The sequence below is a fragment of the Hemicordylus capensis genome, chromosome 4, assembly GCF_027244095.1.
Source record: "Hemicordylus capensis ecotype Gifberg chromosome 4, rHemCap1.1.pri, whole genome shotgun sequence".
Taxonomy (NCBI): domain Eukaryota; kingdom Metazoa; phylum Chordata; class Lepidosauria; order Squamata; family Cordylidae; genus Hemicordylus; species Hemicordylus capensis.
The window spans coordinates 272781439-272803862 of NC_069660.1; the positions used below are offsets into that span (position 1 = coordinate 272781439).

Genomic DNA, 22424 nt, shown 5'->3' on the forward strand with positions numbered 1-22424 from the left:
GCAAATTACCAATAGACAGATAAGGTTCAAAAGTGGTCAGGATCATAGGGATGAGAATTAGTCCTAAAAGTAGTAATGGCCCAAAGTTATAGATTTAGCAAGTTTGTGCTAAATATAATATTTCCTTGAACAGTAAAAGGTGTAGAGATGGGTAGTAAGAGCACATACAGCTCCGAAACCCAGGCAGAACACAGTTTTTGATTGTGTGAATGACCTCACTATTGTATTTGTCCTCCGTGTTTCATATATGTAGGAGAACACAAACTGAATGATTTATTACAGTTTCTGTTGGGGTAAATGTAATATTTCAGAATACAAGATAGTATTCTCTTACTTACTGTAAATTTGGCTATCTTCTGTATTTACTTATCAGACCCCAAAATATGAGCTGATTTATTGAAGTATGCTGGAAAAGCAAGGCAGCAACACTGTACTAAATCATTCAGTTTGTGTCTTACTACATTCATTCATTCATTGAATTTATATACCACCTAATATCAAAATCTCTAGGCGGTTTACAGAATTAAAATATAAAATAAAATATAAAACATTTAAAATACATAAAAAGATAAAATTAAAATAAAATAGATAAAAACACATTAAAATTTAAAATTTTATATATGTTTATATATGAAACAGGGAGGGCAAATACAATAGTGAGGTCATTCACACAATCAAAAATTCTGTTCTACCCAGGTTTGGGAGTTGTGTGTGCTCTTAATTTTCAGTTGTGTGGAAGCAAGGTAGGAGGAAAACCTGAGTAGAAGTGATTGTGTGGAAACAAGCTAAAGGAAAAGCTACCCAGGTTTTTCTCTTACCTTACTTCCACAAAACCAAAAATTGGGAGCACACACAGCTCCCGACCCCAGGTAGAACACAGTTTTTGATTGTGTTAATGACCTCAGTGACTGACATCCTGACTAATGAAGAGCTTGTGCTTGTAGGGGCTTCAGGGGCACGTGCAAGGGGAGAAGGCGAGCTGCACAATGGCTTACATAATAATTATTATTTACTTATTTTATTTATTACATTTCTATACCACCCGATTCAAAGGCTCTGGGTGGTGCACAACAAGTAAAATACAAGAACAAACACTATTTAAAACAAACAAGTTAAAACAATATTAAAAACAAATTTAAAACAGTTCAGAGCCATTTAAACCAATTAAAAATACTTTAAATACTTTGAAAACTTTGGCAGGGCAGGCCAAACAAGTCAGTGTTTAGAGCTCTCTTCAATGCCTCTGCAGCCGCTGGAAATGCAAGGGCTTTCTTAGTCAGGATGTCAGCCACTGAATGTGTGGAATGGGATTTTGTAAACAGTTCTATTGAGGTTCTAGGGTTTGACTTGAGACAGTACAAGTGTCAATATTGCAAATTTCAATAATCCTAAGAATCCAAAATTAGTTTGTGCCTTTGGGACTGCTTGGTATGAGAGAGAGAATTTGGCGTGAGAAATTTACAAAAGTATATCATGCTCTTCAGATATGATCTCAGTGGCCAATGGAACTGTCTCTCAGGAGACAAATAGGCCTGACCAGCACCATTGCTCTTATTTTAGGGAATATATTGAAGACAACTGACAATTTAACTGAGCAAGAGGAACCTTTTAAAGTAGTGATTCTCTTTTATTTAGCAGGGGGAGAGCAATTGGCCCTATCCAACCCCAGCACAGCATCCTTCCAGTGGCGGCTGCTGGTGTTTATGTTTCTTTTTTTTAAGACTGTGAGTCCTTTGGGAACAGGGAGCCTATCTATCTATCTATCTATCTATCTATCTATGTAAAACACTTTGGGGATGTTTGTTGAAAAGCGGTATATAAATATTCATCGTATTGTATCCTGTTCAGAGAAACTCACTGAAAAGGCATTGTATGTATAAGCCAACATTTAGACATTTCTGGAAAATCTTTTCTGCAGAATTCCTCCTGCTCCATGTAAGAGGTTTTTATGACAAATAAGAAATGTGGGTTAATTATCTGAACAAGTAGGCATAATGTGGTATGAAGAATCCTCAGTTATGTCATTCCTTGAGCTGTGTAGATGGCAAGGCCTATACTGCTGGTATTATAGCCCCAGCATGCCATGTATATTGGTCAGTTCAAAGCATGTTTGTTTGGAAGCACTGCAGTAATTGCAGCAGAAAAGAATGTGCGGTCAGAGCACATTCACTGACCATTTAATCAACATCTAAATCTCACCAGTGCTGCCATGTGAATGCCTTGTGAAGGCGCTTGGTTAATGTCTCCTCCCCCCTGTGGGGTGTGTGTGTGTGTGTGTGTGTGTGTGTGTGTGTGTGTGTGTGTGTGTAAATGTCTCCTGCTCTGGGTACAGCCACTTGTTCAAGCTCCAGATGGACACAGGTCCAGATTTTAAGAATTCCCATTCTTCCTGTATGTCAATAGATGCATGTTCAAACACTTTTTCTGGTCACACGGGACAATTCACTTCATTGGCTCGTGCTCTTTATGTAATATTACATGGCATAAGCTCTAGCCAACATGACAGTAGCCAGTGTTGACTACTGCTTCCTTTCAGATTGTGAAGATAAGCTATGGGCAGTGAAGTCTCTTGCCAGACACCTTATTTCTCCCTGAAGCAGCTATTCTGAGCATGTTAAGGTTTGTGTGAACCTAGACCTTAAAACAATTAGTCAGAAATATATTTTAAAATTTTAAACTGATATCTGAAATCTTTTTTAATTCAGTTCTAACCAACCACCAAGGTTGCAGTTTGACACAAGTCTCCACAATTATGTGGCTGCCACATAAAATGCCTTTTTACATCCTTTTTCAGTGGCATGAAAAGAATGGATGAGTTGATTATGTTAACAAATTCTGGATGAATTACTCATATTAATTGATTAGAAAGCTGGTGGGGAAGGGGATAAGACTGCATGAATTGACACTATTGTTAATGAACTTGCTTTCATTTTTTCAGGAAAGTATATATCTGAAAGGCACCTGATAGTGCTATGTTCCACTCTGCTACCCTAAATTATTAAGATTATCTTTACCTAAGAATATACAATATTTTATAGGGTTTAGTTTTTTAAATATAGCAGGTAGTGATGGAGTCAGAAGCAAAGGATAGGACAGAATTATGGAAGGGGAAGTTGAGATGGACTGCCCATCCCCAGAGCTAGTGATAGCCTCTGGTAGAACTAGAACTTCATTTCACTGAGGCATGCATCAGCATATTTTGTTCTGTTCCTCTGTTCTCTATAGCTCTTGATATATGAGACTCAAACCAAAGGTAGTATGGATGACCCACCAAACCAATGTTTGAAACCCATCATCCTACAGATTGATTGATTAAATGCCGTCAAGTCAGTGCCAACTCTCAGCGACCACATAAATAGATTATTTCCAGGATGATCTGTCTTCAGCTTGGCCTTTTAGGTCTCTCAGTGGTGCATTCATTGCTGTCATAATCGAGCCCATCGACCTTGCTGCTGGTTGTCCTCTTCTTCTCTTTCCTTCAATTTTCCCCTGTATTATGTACTTCTCAAGGGAGCTGGGTCTTCGTATAATGTGCCCAAAGTATGATAGTTTGAGCCTGGTCATTTGTGCCTCAAGTGAAAATTCTGGATTGATATGTTCTATGATCCATTTGGTTGTTTTCCTAGCTATCCATGTCTTTTCCTAGCTATCCATATCTAAAGTCTTCTCCAGCACTAATACAGATAAAGTAAAAGTAAAGTGTGCTGTCTAGTTGATTTTGACTCCTGGCACCCACAGAGCCCTGTGGTTTTCTTTTGGTAGAATACAGGTGGGGTTTCCCATTGCCTCCTCCCACACAGTATGAGATGATGCCTTTCAGCATCTTCCTATATCACTGCTGCCTGATATAGGTGTTTCCCATAGTCTGGGAAACATACCAGTGGGGATTTGAACCAGCAACATTCTGCTTGTTAGTCAAGCATTTCACCACTGCGCCACTTAAGGTAGTAGTGGTAAATCAAGGTCACTTTCTTCTTGGCCTGCATTTATTGTTTGCAGAAATTTGGCTCTATATTTTATGCACCATTTAATGTTGTCCTTCAATGAGGCTAATGCTTTATTTTTGTAAATCTGTCCTTAACAAAGTGATTGGGACAGCAAACAGCATGAATGTCATTTTTATTTGAAAGTGGTGGTGGTGGTGGCTGATTAAAGAACCTTAAAATTCTAGGCAAAATAATTTTTACAAAAGAAATAAAATCAAGACAAGGCCCTGCCTATTTGCTTACAGTTTATGTCCATATTATTCACTCAGTAATTCCAGTGTGTGTGTTTTTAATGTCCAGTATACACTTCTACTTCCTATTCTAGCATGTTTGTCTTTAAGTTTAATAAATTAACATAAGAACAGCCCTGCTGGATCAGGCCCAAGGCCCATCTAGTCCAGCATCCTGTTTCACACAGTGGCCCACCTGATGCCGCTGGGATTCCCACAGGCAGGAGCTCCTGCTGTTACTCCCCTGCAACTGGTATTCAGAGATATCCTGCCTCTGAGGCTGGAGGTGGCCTACAGCCCTCAGACTAGTAGCCACTGATAGACCTCTCCAAGGAGGTTACCCAAGATTAACTCTTCATGAAGTTATCCAAACCCCTCTTAAAGCCAACCAGGTTGATAGGAATATTATACATTGCAACTTGTACATCCATGAATTTTAGTGCATCTCTCATAAAATAACTTTGTGTATTTGAAAAGTACTTGCATGAAAATGCTGCTGGCTCTTGCAGAATTTGTCTCGTTCATTTTTCAAAATTTATGTGTTTGCTTTGAATGATTTTACACTTTTCAAAGAAAATGTTTAAAATATATAAAAGTAACACTATATGCTTAAAACTAGCTGTTCTTTTCATTCTCTCACCAGCCCCATTCCTAATATTCTATTCAAGTTTTTTTATGCTTTTGTTTCAGTGACAGCCATGACCTTATTTTAAAATTAAAACTAGGTTATTGTACAATGAGCTGCAATGTGTTCATTTCTGTGAACTCTATGTGGATTTTTTTAAAAAATCAAGATAGATCTTCATGCACAACATACAGTCAGATTACCCCTGGACAATATATTTGCGTTGGGTCTGATAGCAATCAATGGTTTAGCTTCATTGCATTTCAAGATGTATTTGCACCCAGTTGTCCAGTGATAGTGTCCTCACCCTGGAAATAATTTAGTTGCAAATTGACTGGAAGATGGTGAAAATTGAAAGTTAAAATTAGAAATACTCATAATAAACAGCAGAAAAAAGGTCAGATGATGCCACGCTATGATGAGATTGGAATGGTTGGTAAATGAGGTTTTGTGTTTGTCGTGAGATGTATGTGACATGCCTACCCAATGCTGTTGTAATATCCAGCCTAGCAGAAAAGATTATCTGGCAAATTGACGCTGGAAAGAATTTTCTTATGGACTGGGAAATTAGAATTGCACTCTTCTCTTTGATGTGTGCAAACCTGGCCATAATTTGCAGCTAGCTTCGGCTGAATATTAAATATATTTTTTAATACATACTGTTAACATTTTCTATAGAAAATAATGCTATTATTGAAGAACAATGTACCATTATACCCTCCACAAGGTAAACAGTCATTACAAAAGAAAATGACTGATCATTCTGTATAATTATGACATTTCTGTTTATAAATCATTCTTTCTCTTTTTAATATATTTAATAAATTTGATATTTAAATCTGATACTAAATTTGTTACAGAGGAAGTCTTATTTTTAAAAATATGCTGCTTAAATATTTTAGAGAAAGAACAGTTTAATTAAGTGTTAGCAAATTATTTATTTTGGAGAACAAAAGAATTGAGGGTGAAAGCTGATTTTGTTTAATGGGGTATAATAATTCAGACTGAGATACTAGAGGGAGGTAGTTATTGATTAATCTTTTAAGGCAACATAAGGTTATCTAAACAAGAGAGAAGAGTACATTTTTAATGTATTTATAGAGTCTGTTCTGCTTCAGAGATAAGTGTGCTGTCACCTTTGTACCTGTTCAGTTTCAAAAATAGTTTTACTCTAATAAATAGCCTACGATATCTAAAATTGCAGTGAGGGACCCTAGTCACAATTAGAGTAACCCTGGCAACAGTGGGGGCTATGTATAATGTATTCTTACATGTTGTCTTGAAAGCAGGAATAAACACGCCAGAGAAGGAACCAAAAGTAAATATTTCAGCAGGGGAACAACCACTACTTCCAGCTAAAGAAGAAGATGGTGCACCCAAGAAGCCCACACTTGCTGAGGATAATAAGTTTGGTCTTGAACAGGTAAAGAGCATCATTAGATATTTGCTGCCTTGTGGCACTCATCTGTTGATGTAAGAAATATTTTTTTGAGAGTTCCTCCATCGTGCTAACTTACCATGTAACTTGTCTCTGTCAGCACTGACCAGTTATAATTTTTAATTCTTGTTCCTCTTTCTCAATTCATCACTGTTGCATGAAGACAAGAAGTCCCAAGTTTATTACAGGAACCAAATATTTAAGTCAGAACTAATTACCAAAGTGCTATCCAGAGGGGACATTGATGCTTGGCAACCAAAGTGCATAGAACCACAACCAATATTTATATACCGCTTTTATACAGCAGATTCCACAAACAATAAATAAATAAGATGGCTCCCTGTCCCCAAGGGCTTACAATCTAAAAAGAAACATAAGATAGACACCAGCACCAGTAATGGAAGTACTGTGCTGGGGATGGATAGGGCCATTTACTCTCCCCCTGCTAAATAAAGAGAATCACCACGTTAAAAAGGTGCCTCTTTGCCCAGTTAGCAGAAGCCCTGGAAAATCAAATTGAAGGACAGACCAAAACAAATACAGAAAATTCTAGGAACCCAAACATTTGGTGAAATTATAAGATATTTTACCTCATAGTTATCCTGAGGTGCTATTTTGCTTTTCATGCTGTGCTTGCTTATATACTCAGAGTATAGCACGATGTATAATAGATGTCATGAGTCATGTGACAGCTCAACCCATTGTTGCTACCACAGAATGGACTGCTATGATTGGTTTTTAGGGCAGTTGCTTTCCCATATTAATTATGAGCCTCAGAATTAGCAAAGGTAGTGAGTAGCGAGGAATTCACGGAAAACACTGTAATCCAAGGAGGTTTGCTGGAAGTAGCAGGATTATCATTGACCAAATATTTTCTTAAAAGTAGAACTAATATAATTTAAACATATCATTTTATTCAGGTAAATAAATTAGCTTTGTCTAATGGGATGAATTGCTGTTTTTCAGTTTTACCAGTGTCCTTATTGCAACTACAATAGCAGAGACCCAAATCGTATCCAGATGCATGTTCTGTCACAGCACTCTATGCAGCCTGTTATCAGCTGTCCTCTCTGCCAGGATGTCCTGAGCAACAAAATGCATCTCCAACTGCATTTGACCCATTTGCACAGTGTGTCACCTGACTGTGTGGAGAAACTGCTTATGACAGTGAGTGTTTAAAATGCTGATATTCAGTTGACATGTACATGTACTGTGAATGACACTGAATGCATTTTGGCATTGTAGCTAGAGCTACAGACTTGGAACCTGGGCTCCTGAGATCTCTTCCTAGTTCTGCCAATAACTTGGCACATCCTTTTGGCCTATTCACTTAACCCTAATTTTCAAAGACACAAGAATCTGAAGCTCTCATTAAAATCAACCTTTCAAGATCAAGGCACTCACCTCTGTGGCTCCATGCACATTTTAAACTGGATCAACTAATATATTTCACCATTGGGGAATGTTTAGTCTTAATTTACTGAAAAATGTGTGCTAAAGGCAAAAAGTGCAAAAAAGTACTCTTTTTGTTTCTAATTTTATGAGAAGTAATACATAATTGCCAAGAGATGAAGACACAAATATGAACAGTATCTTATGTTCTCAGCTCTGAACTACACTCATTAGACATGAAATCCACATAGAGAGTACTCTGTAGTAGGACAGACTGCATAATCTTGTAGGTTTTTAAAAAAATCCTGACTACCTTGATAGAAATGTAGAGTATAAATATGAATTATTATTATTATTATTATTATTACTTTTACAGCTGTACCTCATTATCTGTGGGGGTTCTGTTCCTGCATATCACTGCAGGTAACAAAACGGCAGATAATGAGGCATTGAGTCTATGGGACCACTTGAGTTTGGTTCCTAGAAAAGGACCAAATGAAGTGCCCTACTGTGTTCCACGGGCCTTTGGGAGTCCAAGGATGCGCACCCCCACCCCCCGCTACCTAGTCTCAAACTCCCAGGAATTCCGCGGAAAATTGTGGGGTTTGGGTTTGTTTGTTTTTAAACAAATGAGCCATGAAATGGCTCCCACACTCAAAATGGTGCCTCTGAGGGAAATGACCTCTGAGGTCATTTCCGGCCACCCCCAGATACACGGGATTAACCCTTTACCTTCCTTTCCCCCCCTTGCGTATGCCAAGGTCAGGTGTTAATTACCTGACCACAGATACTTTACTTTATTAAATTTACAGTCATATGCAAAACGGCGGATGTTGGGTCCACGTATAGGAAGGTCCACCTGTAATATGATCTTAAACTTTGGCTAGAGCATACAATCACATTTTCTTCCATATTCTTTACTGTATTAACAATAAGCCCATGTGGCACAGATATTGCAAGATAAACTCAAAAATGCTTTGAAGCTTTATGTGAGCACACCCTTATGATGAATCCTTAAGGGTAGAATGTAACCTAAAATGTGCAGTCTAACTTGACATAAGGTCTGAAGTGAGACTAAAAAAAACTATGCCAGAGAGGTGAATATCCTATTAAAAACATACTTTAGTTAAAACAAGAAACAAAAAAACTATGATCAAACTCCAAAGGTAGTTAGTTGATCTGATCGGGAGTGGAGGGAAGTCTCCCAATTTTTTAAAAAAATGTTCATTTTTAATGATATTCATTATATATTGTTTATTTTATATTGATAGTTATATATAAGAGATAAGTATGACCTGGATTTTACTAGAGCCCACAGATGAAGTCAATTTATGCTGTCTTAACCCATTGCAAAGTTTGTGGCAGATCGTTCATGGCAGATAAATGAAACTAGGAACTTTCAGTACTACTTTATCTTTATCTCTCTTGTTAGAAACATATGGGTTAATATCCTGAGTCAATTTCCCCTGCATGTGTGAGCTTAATTATGATATTATGATATTAATTATAATTATGCTATTAATTAAGCAATTGGTTGTTTCATTTGACTGCATGCGATGATGTAATAAACAGTATAGTTCCTTGTTGGTGAATGTGGTGTATATAAATATCATTTTTACAGGTTCCCGTACCAGATATGATGATGCCTAATAGTATGCTACTGCCAGCAGCTGCTTCAGAGAAATCTGAATGTGACATCTCTACAAGTCTAACAGCTGAGGGATCTGGGAAGTACTCAGGTATGACAACAGAAAAGTGAGCTTGCAGAATCAGAGTATTAGTGTTTTTGGATGAGTTTCTGGTAATATGATTCTAATAACCCAGGGATGTAGGAAGGTTGGGACATGCCCCCCTTCCCCCACCTACCTCAGAGAGAGTGTGACGGGCGACACTTCCATGTGATGCTGGCCACATCCTTTACACTGGCATTAGAGCCACATTGATGTAGAGGGCATGGCTGGCATCAGGAAACACATGCACTGCCTTTCACCTTCTCCCAGTCGGTGAGCAGTTCCTTCATTGGTTGGGTGCTTCTGTTCTCTCTTGCACTCTAAACAAGGGAGAGTAAGGAAGCATCCACAAAGGAACCACTTATCATCTGGGAAAGAGGAATCTGACAGGCAGCGTATGCTTCTGACACTGGCACAAGGGCTGTGGCCAGCTTCGAAACATGGAAGCACCGCCCAACACCTCTCCCAGTAGGTGAGTGGTTCATTTGCCACCTGGTTGCTCTGGGGGAACTGAGGGTATGTCATGAGCGGCCAAGGAGGGACATTTGTCTTCTGCCGCCCATTCAGTGGTGGCCACACCACTATTATAACTAGGTTAGTTATATCTAGTTTATCCACTATTATATCCAGGTTAGGTTAGGCAAGTTATGACTTGAAAATTGTGTCTGATCCACCAAACCTCTGCACTTGCCCATGCATGCATTATGCCAGGTGGTGATTCTCTGTCAGTGAGGGGGGGTGGCTGGGGGACTAGGTGATTTCAGTTTTTTAAAATAAAGCAACCTCTGTAAGGGAAACAGGAGAGGGAGCAGTAATTTAATTGTAGGAGTCATGTTTCACATGAACAAGCTCTCAGATTAAATTTCCAGAAGAAAAGGATTCTTGTATAACAAAGAAAGTTTTCTGCTCTATGGTTTTAGAATTTATTTAAGGTCCACAACCAACATTCACATTATTGAGCTAGATTGTATAATGGTCTGACGTGTTCTTATTCCTAAAATACCAAAATGTACATATATAAACCACACGATATTTTTTCAAGATAGCTGTAGTCACTGTTTTAAAACATATGGTGCTCATTCCAAAGAACTCTCCAGTTATTTTGGGGAATGTAGGATAAATCATTTCATTTAATTTACATATTCAAATACTTCAGGGGCTAAATAACACTCCTCCCTCCCATTTTAAACCAGGTGAAAGTTCTCCAGATGAGAAGACTACCCCTGGGATTGAAGAATCAAAAATTGGAATGGAAATTAAAACAGAAGAGCAGAAGCCACCAAAGGAATCTACTGAAATGCCAGAATGGAACAAAAACAGCAGTAAGGATATCAAGATCATTGAATCACTGCCAGATCAATTGAACGAGCAGCAGAAGAGGCAGCAGCTTTCTGTTTCCGATCGCCATGTCTATAAATATCGTTGTAACCATTGTAGTTTGGCTTTTAAGACTATGCAGAAACTTCAAATACATTCCCAGTATCATGCTATTCGGGCTGCTACTATGTGTAGCCTTTGCCAACGTAGCTTCCGTACATTCCAAGCTTTAAAAAAACATTTGGAAGCAGGCCACCCAGAACTCAGTGAAGCTGAAATTCAGCAGTTGTGTGCATCTTTACCTGTAAATGGCGAACTCTGGGCAGAAAGTGAAAGTATGGCACAAGATGAACATGCACTAGAACAGGATATAGAAAGAGAATACGAGATGGACCAGGAAGGTAAAGCAAGCCCAGTAGGAAGTGATAGTAGCTCCATTCCAGATGAAATGGGCTCAGAACCAAAGCGGACCTTACCTTTTAGAAAAGGGCCAAATTTTACTATGGAAAAATTTCTAGATCCTTCTCGCCCATATAAATGTACAGTGTGCAAAGAATCTTTCACTCAAAAGAACATTCTTTTGGTCCATTATAATTCAGTGTCTCATTTACATAAACTCAAAAAAGTGTTGCAGGAAGCATCCAGTCCTGTCCCTCAAGAAGCTAACAGCGGCACTGATAACAAACCCTACAAATGCAGCATTTGTAATGTTTCTTACAGCCAAAGTTCTACACTAGAAATCCATATGAGATCTGTGCTTCATCAGACTAAGGCAAGGGCTGCAAAATTAGAACCAAGCACGAATGCAATGAGTGGAAATAGCATAGCAGGGAATGTTAATAGCCCCAACCAAGGCATGGTAGATCCTACAAGTTTACCAGCAGTTAACAGCAAGGAAAGCCACATAGATGCCAAAGAATTAAATAAAAAACAAGTTTCTGATATAGTTTCTGCTCAGCCTACACATCATCCTCCTCCCCAGTCACCAGCACAACTGCAAATGCAATTACAGCATGAATTGCAACAGCAAGCAGCTTTCTTCCAACCCCAGTTTCTAAACCCAGCATTTTTGCCTCATTTTCCTATGACACCTGAGGCACTTTTGCAATTTCAACAGCCACAGTTTCTTTTTCCATTTTATATTCCTGGGACAGAGTTCAGTTTAAGTCCTGATCTGGGTTTGCCTGGTTCTGCTACATTTGGTATGCCTGGAATGGCAGGTATGGCAGGATCACTACTAGAAGATCTAAAACAGCAGATGCAAACCCAACACCATGTTGGTCAAACTCAGCTACAGATACTACAGCAGCAAGCGCAACAATATCAAAACACACAACCTCAACTTCAGTCGCAAAAACAACAGCAAACTAGTAAGATGGTCAAAACAGAGCAGAATAGTGTAGTGAGTGCAGAGTGCCAGATGATGAAGGATACACCATCGTATAAGGAATCAGATGAGATTTCTGAGAAACAAGAAAAACCAAAGCAAGAATTCACAAGTGATAGTGAAGGAAACATAAAAGAAAACAAAGATATGAAGAAACAGAAGTCCTCAGAACCAACCATTCCACCACCTAGAATTGCTTCTGGGGCAAGAGGAAATGCAGCCAAGGCATTGTTGGAAAACTTTGGCTTTGAGTTGGTTATTCAGTATAATGAGAACAGGCAGAAGGTACAGAAAAAAAACAAAACTGGTGACTGTGAAAACACAGACAAATTGGAATGTTCAGCATGTAGTAAATTATTTTCAAACATCCTTATATTGAAGAGCCATCAAGAACATGTTCATGGCCAGTTCTTTCCATATGGTGCACTGGAAAAGTTTGCCCGTCAATACAGGGAAGCTTATGACAAACTTTATCCAATTTCGCCATCTTCTCCAGAGCCACCACCTCCACCACCACTGCCACCTCAACCTGCAACTCCTTCACAACCTTCTTCATCCAGCTCTGGAAAAATTCAAAGCTTGACTCCCACTCCTTTGCAAGCTCCACCACCAACGCCTCCGCCACCACCTCCACCACCACCTCCGCCACCGCCGCCGCCACCACCACCTTCAGCACCACCACCTGTGCAGCTACCAGTTTCATTGGATCTTCCCCTTTTCCCTCCAATTATGATGCAGCCAGTGCAACACCCAGCACTGCCTCCTCAGCTTGCCCTACAACTACCACCAATGGATGCTTTGTCTGCAGATCTCACTCAGCTTTGTCAGCAACAGCTAGGATTAGATCCCAATTTCCTACGACATTCTCAGTTCAAGCGGCCACGCACAAGAATCACAGATGACCAGCTGAAAATCTTGCGAGCATATTTTGATATTAACAATTCTCCAAGTGAAGAACAGATTCAAGAAATGGCTGAGAAATCTGGCCTTTCCCAAAAAGTTATCAAACACTGGTTTCGAAATACTCTATTTAAGGAACGACAAAGAAACAAGGATTCCCCATACAATTTTAGCAACCCCCCCATAACAGTTTTGGAAGATATAAGAATTGAACCACAGCCCAGTTCTTTAGAACATTACAAATCTGATTCAGCTTTCAACAAGCGATCATCTAGAACTAGATTTACTGATTACCAGCTTAGAGTTCTACAAGATTTTTTTGACACAAATGCTTATCCAAAAGATGATGAAATTGAACAACTTTCAACAGTACTTAACCTGCCTACTCGGGTTATTGTTGTATGGTTCCAAAATGCACGGCAGAAGGCTCGTAAAAGTTATGAGAATCAAGCTGAAACTAAAGATAATGAGAAGAGAGAGCTTACCAATGAGAGATACATTCGGACTAGCAACATGCAATATCAATGTAAAAAGTGCAGTGTAGTTTTCCCTAGAATATTTGACTTAATCACACATCAGAAAAAATTGTGTTATAAAGATGAAGATGATGATGCACAAGATGAAAGCCAAACAGAAGATTCCATGGATGCCACAGATCAAACACTTTACAGGAACTTCACACTTTCTGGTCCAACTGACTCATCGAAAAATATGGCTATAACAACAACAGCAAGCTCTGGCTCTGGTTCTAGTACTCCTTTAATGCCATCACCCAAACCCGAGCCTGAAAAAAACTCTCCTAAACCTGACTCAACAGAAAAGCCAAAGCAAAATGACATCGTACCTAAGCAAGTGGAGACTTCATCCCAAAGCACCAAATCAGTGCAGTCTGCACCAACAACCTCCTCTGATCCACAATCCTCAACCTCTCAAACACTGCAACAGAAACAGTCCCAAATAGGAGGCAGGCCACCTTCTACATCACAAACATCTGTTCCTTCCAGCCCTTTAACAATCCCAATTGCTCCTCTTCAGAATAGTCTACCTCCTCAGTTATTACAGTACCAATGTGACCAGTGTACAATTGCCTTTCCCACTCTAGAACTTTGGCAAGAGCACCAGCACATGCATTTCTTAGCAGCCCAAAACCAATTCCTTCATTCTCAGTTTTTAGAAAGACCCATGGATATGCCCTATATGATATTTGATCCAAATAACCCTCTGATGACTGGACAGTTGCTAAGCAGTTCTTTAGCTCAGATGGCACCACAAGGAGGCTCAGCTCATACAGCCCACCACACTGCTTCAATTCCTGGTTCACTTAAACGAAAACTGGACGATAAGGAAGATAACTGTAGTGAAAAAGAAGGGGGAAACAGTAGTGAAGACCTACACCGGGATAAGCGATTAAGAACTACAATTACTCCAGAACAATTGGAAATACTCTATGAGAAATACCTTGTAGATTCAAATCCTACCAGAAAAATGCTTGATCATATTGCACGTGAAGTGGGACTCAAGAAGAGGGTTGTGCAAGTCTGGTTTCAGAACACAAGAGCTCGAGAAAGAAAAGGACAATTCCGTGCAGTGGGTCCAGCCCAGTCTCATAAAAGATGTCCTTTTTGCCGAGCACTGTTTAAAGCCAAGTCTGCTTTAGAAAGTCACATTCGCTCTCGGCACTGGAATGAAGGAAAACAAACAGGTTATAGTTTGCCACCAAGTCCTTTAATAGGCACTGAAGATGGAGGGGAGAGCCCACAAAAATACATGTGTTTTGATTATCCATCACTATCATTAACAAAGATTGATTTATCGAGTGAAAATGAATTGGCTTCTACTGTCTCAACTCCTGTTAGTAAAACTGCAGAAATGTCACCGAAGAATCTTTTAAGTCCTTCTTCCTTCAAAGCAGAATGCAGTGAAGACATAGATAATCTGAATGCTGCTCCTGTTGATGGTGGCTATGATCAGAATAAAACAGACTTTGATGAAACTTCATCAATTAATACAGCAATTAGTGATGCTACAACAGGAGATGAAGGAAATAATGAAATGGAAAGTATGACTGGTAGTTCAGGAGATGTGAAATCCACATCATCTCCTAAAGAGCCAAAAACTATTCTGAATGACAATTTGCCAAAAAATACAAACATGCCTAATGTGGAGAACAGTGATGACAAATTTCTCTTCTCCCTGACTAGCCCGTCAATACATTTCAGTGACAAAGACAGTGAACATGACCAAAATGTTTACATTACTGATGATCCTGATGATAATGCTGATCGCAGTGAAACATCAAGCATCGCTGATCCAAGTTCACCTAATCCATTTGGAGCCAACAACCCCTTTAAATCTAAAAGCAGTGATCGGCCAGGTCACAAACGATTTCGGACACAAATGAGTAACCTACAGCTTAAAGTCCTGAAGGCTTGCTTTAGTGACTATCGGACACCAACCATGCAAGAATGTGAAATGCTAGGGAATGAGATTGGCCTGCCCAAACGTGTGGTTCAGGTTTGGTTTCAGAATGCTCGAGCAAAAGAAAAGAAATTCAAAATTAACATAGGGAAACCATTCATAATAAATCAGAACGCAACAGATGGATCAAGACCAGAATGTTCTCTATGTGGGGTGAAGTATTCTGCACGTTTGTCCATAAGAGACCATATCTTTTCCAAACAACATATTTCAAAAGTGCGAGAAACTGTGGGAAGTCAGCTGGACCGGGAAAAAGACTACTTAGCTCCTACAACTGTTAGACAGTTGATGGCACAGCAAGAATTGGATCGTATAAAGAAGGCTACAGATGTACTAGGCTTAACAGTGCAGCAGCCAGGCATGATAGACAGCAACTCGCTTCATGGAATCAGTTTGCCAGCAGCTTACCCAGGACTTCCTGGACTTCCTCCAGTTCTTCTGCCTGGAATGAATGGTCCATCTTCCTTATCTGGATTTCCTCAAAGTTCAAACAGTAAGTAAATATGCAGAGGGGAAATTGTGCTGGTTTTTGTGGCAAAATAAATAGTTGTTTTTTAGTCTTGCCAAAATGTTTGTCAATATATTTCTATCAGGTTTCTGACTATGTATTTTTTAAAAAATCACTGTTTATAGAATTTTATATTAACAGACCAAGTCGCTTTGCAATATCAATAACATTTTTACAAGAAAAATGAAATGCAATGCAAACTTCTATTTTATGTAAATATAAATAAGATTCTTAACTATGATACTTATATACTTGTACTGTTTCATTGTTAATATTTTAAAGGTATGCAACAGCTTATTAAAGAGATTCTTTAACAGATTAGCAAATATGAAATTGAAGGCAGTATACAATAAAATATCCAGGCAGGGCATTTCAACCAAAACCCATTTTATCAACTATCAGGGTCTATGTACAGGGCATCTATATAATTTAACAGCTTTTCTATGAACCTTCACAGTGGTTTAAAATGGTTTATGCATAATAGGAAGTTGGAAGTCTCCTTAGTAACTGAAGCAAAGGCAAAGGTCCACTCAAATGATAATGAGAGCCTGCTAGCATCTTGCTTCCTAGAGTCAGCCTCTCCAGCTAAGGCTGCAATCCTAAAAACACTTATTTAGAAATAAGTCCTGTTAAAACCAGTAAGGCTTATGGCTGAATAATAACGGTAAATAGCAAGGTGTAATTTAGAGAATAAGTGACTCTGGGTTTCGTTTATTATCTTGTTCATACTGAGAAGCACGTGTAAGTTACAAGTCTGAGATAGGGTTGTGCATGGAACCACGGCGGGGCGGTTCGAAGGTGGCAGGGGTACCGCTTTAAGAGTGGGGGAGGGTGCACTTACCCCTCCAGTTTCTTTCCCCCCGCCGGCATCCTTTGCTAAGAAAGCTGATCGGGGCATCAACATTCCTCCCTGCCTCCCCGTTGCCCCCATTGGCCAGATATGGCCAGAAGTCCCCGACTCGCCTGCACATGCTGGCACAAGACGTTTTGAGTGTCCCAAGCTGATCCGAGCACCATTTTGGCTGCCTGTTTTTCCCTTGCTCACTGGTTTTTGCACTGGCTTCTGATTGGCTTGCAATCTCCTTGCTTGGCTTGTTATCACACAAATCTACTTGATCTGTATTATTATTATTATTGTTTGATTGATTGATTGATTGATTGATTGATTGATTGATTGATTTCTATACCGCCCTTCCAGAAATGGCTCAGGGTGGTTTACACAGAGAAATAATAAATAAATAAGATGGATCCCTGTCCCCAAAGGGCTCACATTCTAAAAAGAATCACAAGATAGACACCAGCAACAGTCACTGGAGTCACTGTGCCAACCAAAAAGAAAGGATATCACAAGTTAATTGGAAACCAGTGCCAAAACCAGTCAGTAAGGGGAAAACGGGCATCCAAAATGCCACTCGGAACATTCCAACTCTGAAAGAGATCATTCCATTCTGAGCTCGAAACAGGCCTTTCATTTGAAGGACATTCTGTTTCGAGCTTGAAACACTTGAAATGGCCTGTTTCAAGTCAGAACGTTTTGAGTTCAGAACGTTTTGCACATCCCTAGCAAAGAATGCAACCTGCATGAAGCAACACATTCCAGGTTGACCTGCAAAGTGCACCAAAACCATACCCATCTAACTGACCACATCTGCACATTAAGGAGTCCTACTTCAGCTTTAATTTTCTGCTACTGCCCTGCTTCATGCCCCGATTTGCTGGAAAGATGGAAAGCAAATCCCATCTTTCCAGCAAATGGGCCAGCACATGCAGCTCCACATCTGCCCTGGCCACCTGCTGCACATATTCCTATATTCAATAAAGGATAAATGCTGGGAAAGTTGTTGCCCTAACCTCTCCAGATGAGCTCTTACTGAAGAAGATTTAACACAGTCAACTTTGAGTTATAGCCCTTTGCTCCTGCCCTCAAATTATAGCCCTTGGCTTCTGCCCAAACAGCCTCCAGTCAAGAAATGTGTCCCAAACAGAATAGTGGGCATGCATAGTTTCAGCATGAATCTCTCCATAACAGACTGATATTATGAAGCCTCTCCAGCAGCTATCAGGAGCAAGAGGATGACACTCTCACCTCACTGCTATTGAAATGATAGGGTCATGCAGTACTTTGACAACCCATTTTCAGGTTTGCACCACTTAATTATATTTTAATTACAAAATAATTCATTTTATTAGAGGCTTCTGCACCCCAAACCCACTATGTTCTGTATTTATGTGAGTGCAGCAGCATGCATGCAGCATCTGTTGATCTTTCGGTTGTCAGGAATGGGGCCAAAGACTATAAATTATTCTACTTTTAAGTTTAAGACAGAATATGTCCATAGTCATTGGGTCAGTTAACACCACTGGCCATCTGGAAATGACATAATATATGCATCAGGTGGCCAAGGCAGATGTTGAGTTGTATGTGCAGGCCCAGACCCCACTGCATGGAGGTTGTTTCCAGATAACTGACCATGTGTTTGAGTTACCAGATCCCCAAGTCATTAATTCAGCAGCATTGTCTTTAAAATATCAGTTATGGCTAAGATATTGCACTTTCACCTCATGTGGCTAATCTTTCCGTATAAATGCAAAGTAAAGACATATCTTTAATTCTCTAGCTGCTGCATCCTATCTTTATTGTCCATAAAATACATGTTCCTAATGGCTCTTATTGGCATAGTAAAAGTGAAAGGAAAAGAGCAGATTACATTAATCTTTCATTAGTGAAAAGTACTCCTCCTCAAAAGTTCTTTAATATATGCTCAGTGCTCATATTCTTCATATCTTATTAACCCACTTTTAACATCTCCTTGTTTTGCTGTCGGCAGCAGTTCACATCTGTGTTTGATGCAAAGAGAGATGTTTAATCAGAATCTTCTTGTAGTTCAGCTCTCTGAACTGAACCTGGTTATAATCTTCTAACTAGTTTAGTTCTTTAACCTTGTAAAATGTTGCAAAATATGTTTAAAATGCTTCTATTTCCGGGTGTCCCCCCACCACCACCACCACTATATGCTCAAAGCATGGTACATGCACTTCTGAAATATATGAAAATGAAATATATAATCTTGATATTTCCTTTTCCCAACTGTGATCAAATAGTCTTAGAATCCATGAAATTGTCCTTGAGCATGTCCCTTACATGCATTTAGTTATTTGCATAAAAGCTTGCAGAATTAGGATAGGTGTTTTCATTAGTATGGACCTGTTGTTCCCCTACACAAATACGGACACAAGGCAGCATACTGGAAGGAAAGGGCCACAACTTTATTACAGAAATAAGAAGCTGCCAAGTCAGATCCTTGGTCCATCAAGCTTGGTATTGTCTACACTGGCTGGCAGTGGCTCTCCAAGGCAGGAGTCTTTCCCAGCCCTGTCCGGAAATTCCAAGGATTCATCCTGGAATCTTCTGCATGCAAAGCAGATGTTCTGCCACTGAGTCATGGCCTCTTCCTCTACAGCTCCATTAATTCAGAGTTCAGACAGCCAAATGAAGTGCCCTAACAATGAGATTGGATTTTCACTACCTTTACAGTGCAAGAGCTGGTAGTGGCTCTGAGCCAAGACAGAGTATTTATTCCCCTAATCCTATCGAGTGATGACATCTCCGCCAGAGCAGTGTCACAACCCTAAGGCTGATCACTGCCTGTCCTAGCTGACCCTGAATGAGATCAAGGTACCAGTCAGAAGCATCCCCACCACCTTGCCGTCAAGCCATTCAGGATGGCTATGCTCCCATCAAAGAGAAGTCACTGTCACAACTAGGGAACAACTATGACTTATTATGCCAAACATGCCTTTAGGGTTCTCACCATTAAGCTACCCAGAGCCTAGAACACCTTTCTTATGAGGCAAAGCTACAATACCTGGGGCTTTTTAGTTTAGAAAAAATATGACTGCGGGGAGACATGATAGAGGTCTATAAAATCATGCATGGTGTGGAGAAAGTGGATAGAGAGAAATTCTTCTCCCTCTCACATAACACTAAACCAGGGGTCATCCTATGAAATTGATTGCCAGGAAATCTAGGACCAACAAACGGAAGTACTTTTTCACACAACGCATAATCAACTTGTGGAATTCTCTGCCACAAGATGTGGCGGCAGCACATCTGGAAGGCTTTAAGAGGGGTTTGGATAACTTCATGGATGAGAGGTCTATCAATGGCTACTAGTCAGAGGACTATAGGCCACCTCCAGCCTCAAAGGCAGGATGTCTCTGAGTACCAGTTGCAGGGGAGTAACAGTAGGAGAGAGGGCATGCCCTCAACTCCTGCCTGTAGGCTCCCAGCGGCATCTGGTAGGTCACTGTGTGAAACAGGTTGCTGGACTAGAGGGGCCTTGGGCCTGATCCAGCAGGGCTGTTCTTATGTTCTTATGTTAGTATTGTCAGACCTTCCCTGTACCTGTTGTTGTGACCATGGTGAGCCTAACTATAGATAACAGGTAGGCAAAAAGAATTTCCATCACCAGCCAATCAGACAAAGAGGCAAAAATCCTATTCACCCCCCCCCCCACCAAAAAATATGATCAGCTAAAACCCACCCTGTTCCCTGGGATTAGGGGTGTGCACGGAACCGCCACACTGCGGTCAGGCACTGGGGTGGGGGCTAGCTTTAAGAGGGGCGGGAGGGTTTACTTACCCCTCCCGCCGCTTTCCCACTCTGGCGCCGTAATCTTCAGAGTAATTGGGGCGGCAGGATACCTCCCTGCCGCCACTCCCCCGCTGCTGCTCTGCAAACCTCCCAGGAGTGCTTTGCGTGCGCGCACGTTGTGCGCATGCTTCACATCTCTGCTGTGCGCGCGAAAAGCACTCCTGGGAGGTTTGCAGAGCAGCGGTGGGGGAGGGGCGGCAGGGAGGTATCCTGCCGCCCCAATTACTCTGAAGATTACGGAGCCAGAGCAGGAAAGCAGCGGGAGGGGTAAGTAAACCCTCCCACCGCCCTTAAAGCTACCCCCCACCCCTGAACCGAACCACCAAGGTCCGGACCGGTCCGGAGGCCTTTACAATGGCCTCCGGACTGGTCCGGGCCCATCCCTACCTGGGATGGCAAGGAGAAATGCCTTACAACAACAAGTGGGAAGCTCGGCAGGTGGGAAGCCTGATGGCTTTGACATCCCACTCCCAAAGGCACACATCCAGCCAGTGACTTCCCCTACCACCATCTTTTATTAAGACTGAGTGGGGCATATGTGCATCACCCAAAAGCAGGCACAGGTGAGCAGCAGCATCATTTGCAGGTGTTTAATGCTTTGCAGGTGCCAGATGACTCTCTATTTAACTGATGCATCTGATGAACTCTGGCCCATGAGAGTTTATGCCATTTGTTAGTCTTTAAGTTGCCCCAGGTCTCTCTTTAATATGGAAGCCACCTAACAGAATCATTTTTAGAGTGTTTCATTTCTAATGATGTTTCAACTTTAACATGCCTTGCTAAATGTTCCAATAAATGGCTAGCTCCAGACTCACCATAATAAGAAAAAATCTTAGAAAAGTTAGCTGAACATTTCAAAATTGAATTGAAACACAGTACAGAAAATTCACAAATCTAGTTCAACATGGTACGTTTCATGAAAAATCAAGTGGAGGTGACACTCTCCCTTACAAGCAAAATACAACGAAGCAAGTCAGACCAGAAGGCCCCATGTCAAGGGATTCAGAGAAACATTAGGAATTAAAACAGTAGAATAAAACTACCTGGAGCTTTGCCAACATTAGAGAAAGAAGACTTTGGGGGACTCTGATTGTGAGCTTCAAATTAAGTGGAATTGTATGGCTGTGCCAATAAACCTACCAAAGTATCCATCAGAATAAAAGCAAATGAAATCCAAACCCAATTCAAGTAAATTATAGGGATGCAAGAATTTTTCACACATTCCATGTCCTTATTGAAACCAGGTGTCTTAATATGAGCTCACGATGCCATAAAATTGAATGTGCTTAACTCAGGTCAAAGCAGGATACTCCCTATTCTCATGCCACAATCAGTGAAAATCTCTGTGAGAAAAGGTAAAAAATGGTCATTGAACTGAACACAACCAAAATCTTTCACTCTTTGACACAATTAATAATTTATTTAACTCCTTCCTTTTATTCTTTATTCCCTTATATCTGATTCTCCATATGCTGAATGTGCCTTCTCTTTATTCATACAGCTATTTATTCATATCCCTAATCTCTGATTTATTGAACCTAAGAACTATTGTGACAATTTTTTGTTTAGTCTGTTACCATCTATCAAGATATTAGTGCTTACTAATATACGTACACAATGCATTCTGAATTGTTTAAAAAATAACCAAAAATTGTTTAGAATATCTTGTTAGATCATGCATATTTCAGAAATAACAAAATATTAATACTTCCAACACTTTCTAAGGATGTTTTTATATCCCATCTAAAACAATTTTGAGATAGTTTTGCATAAACTTCT

The 22424-nt window shown here is 40.1% G+C and overlaps 1 protein-coding gene across 17 annotated transcripts in view; it reads left to right on the plus strand.

Annotated features, from left to right (window-relative positions):
* Positions 1-22424, plus strand: part of ZFHX4 (zinc finger homeobox 4) — a 284051-nt gene that overhangs the window by 255640 nt on the left and 5987 nt on the right. For 14 of the 17 annotated variants that reach the window (XM_053249343.1, XM_053249353.1, XM_053249338.1 and 11 more), the window contains 4 exons: positions 6128-6264; positions 7246-7446; positions 9293-9410; positions 10595-15976. In XM_053249343.1, coding sequence (XP_053105318.1) covers positions 6128-6264; positions 7246-7446; positions 9293-9410; positions 10595-15976 — 5838 coding nt within the window. The remainder of the gene's footprint in view (positions 1-6127; positions 6265-7245; positions 7447-9292; positions 9411-10594; positions 15977-22424) is intronic. The other 3 variants (XM_053249350.1, XM_053249355.1, XM_053249352.1) reach the window with 1 other exon arrangement.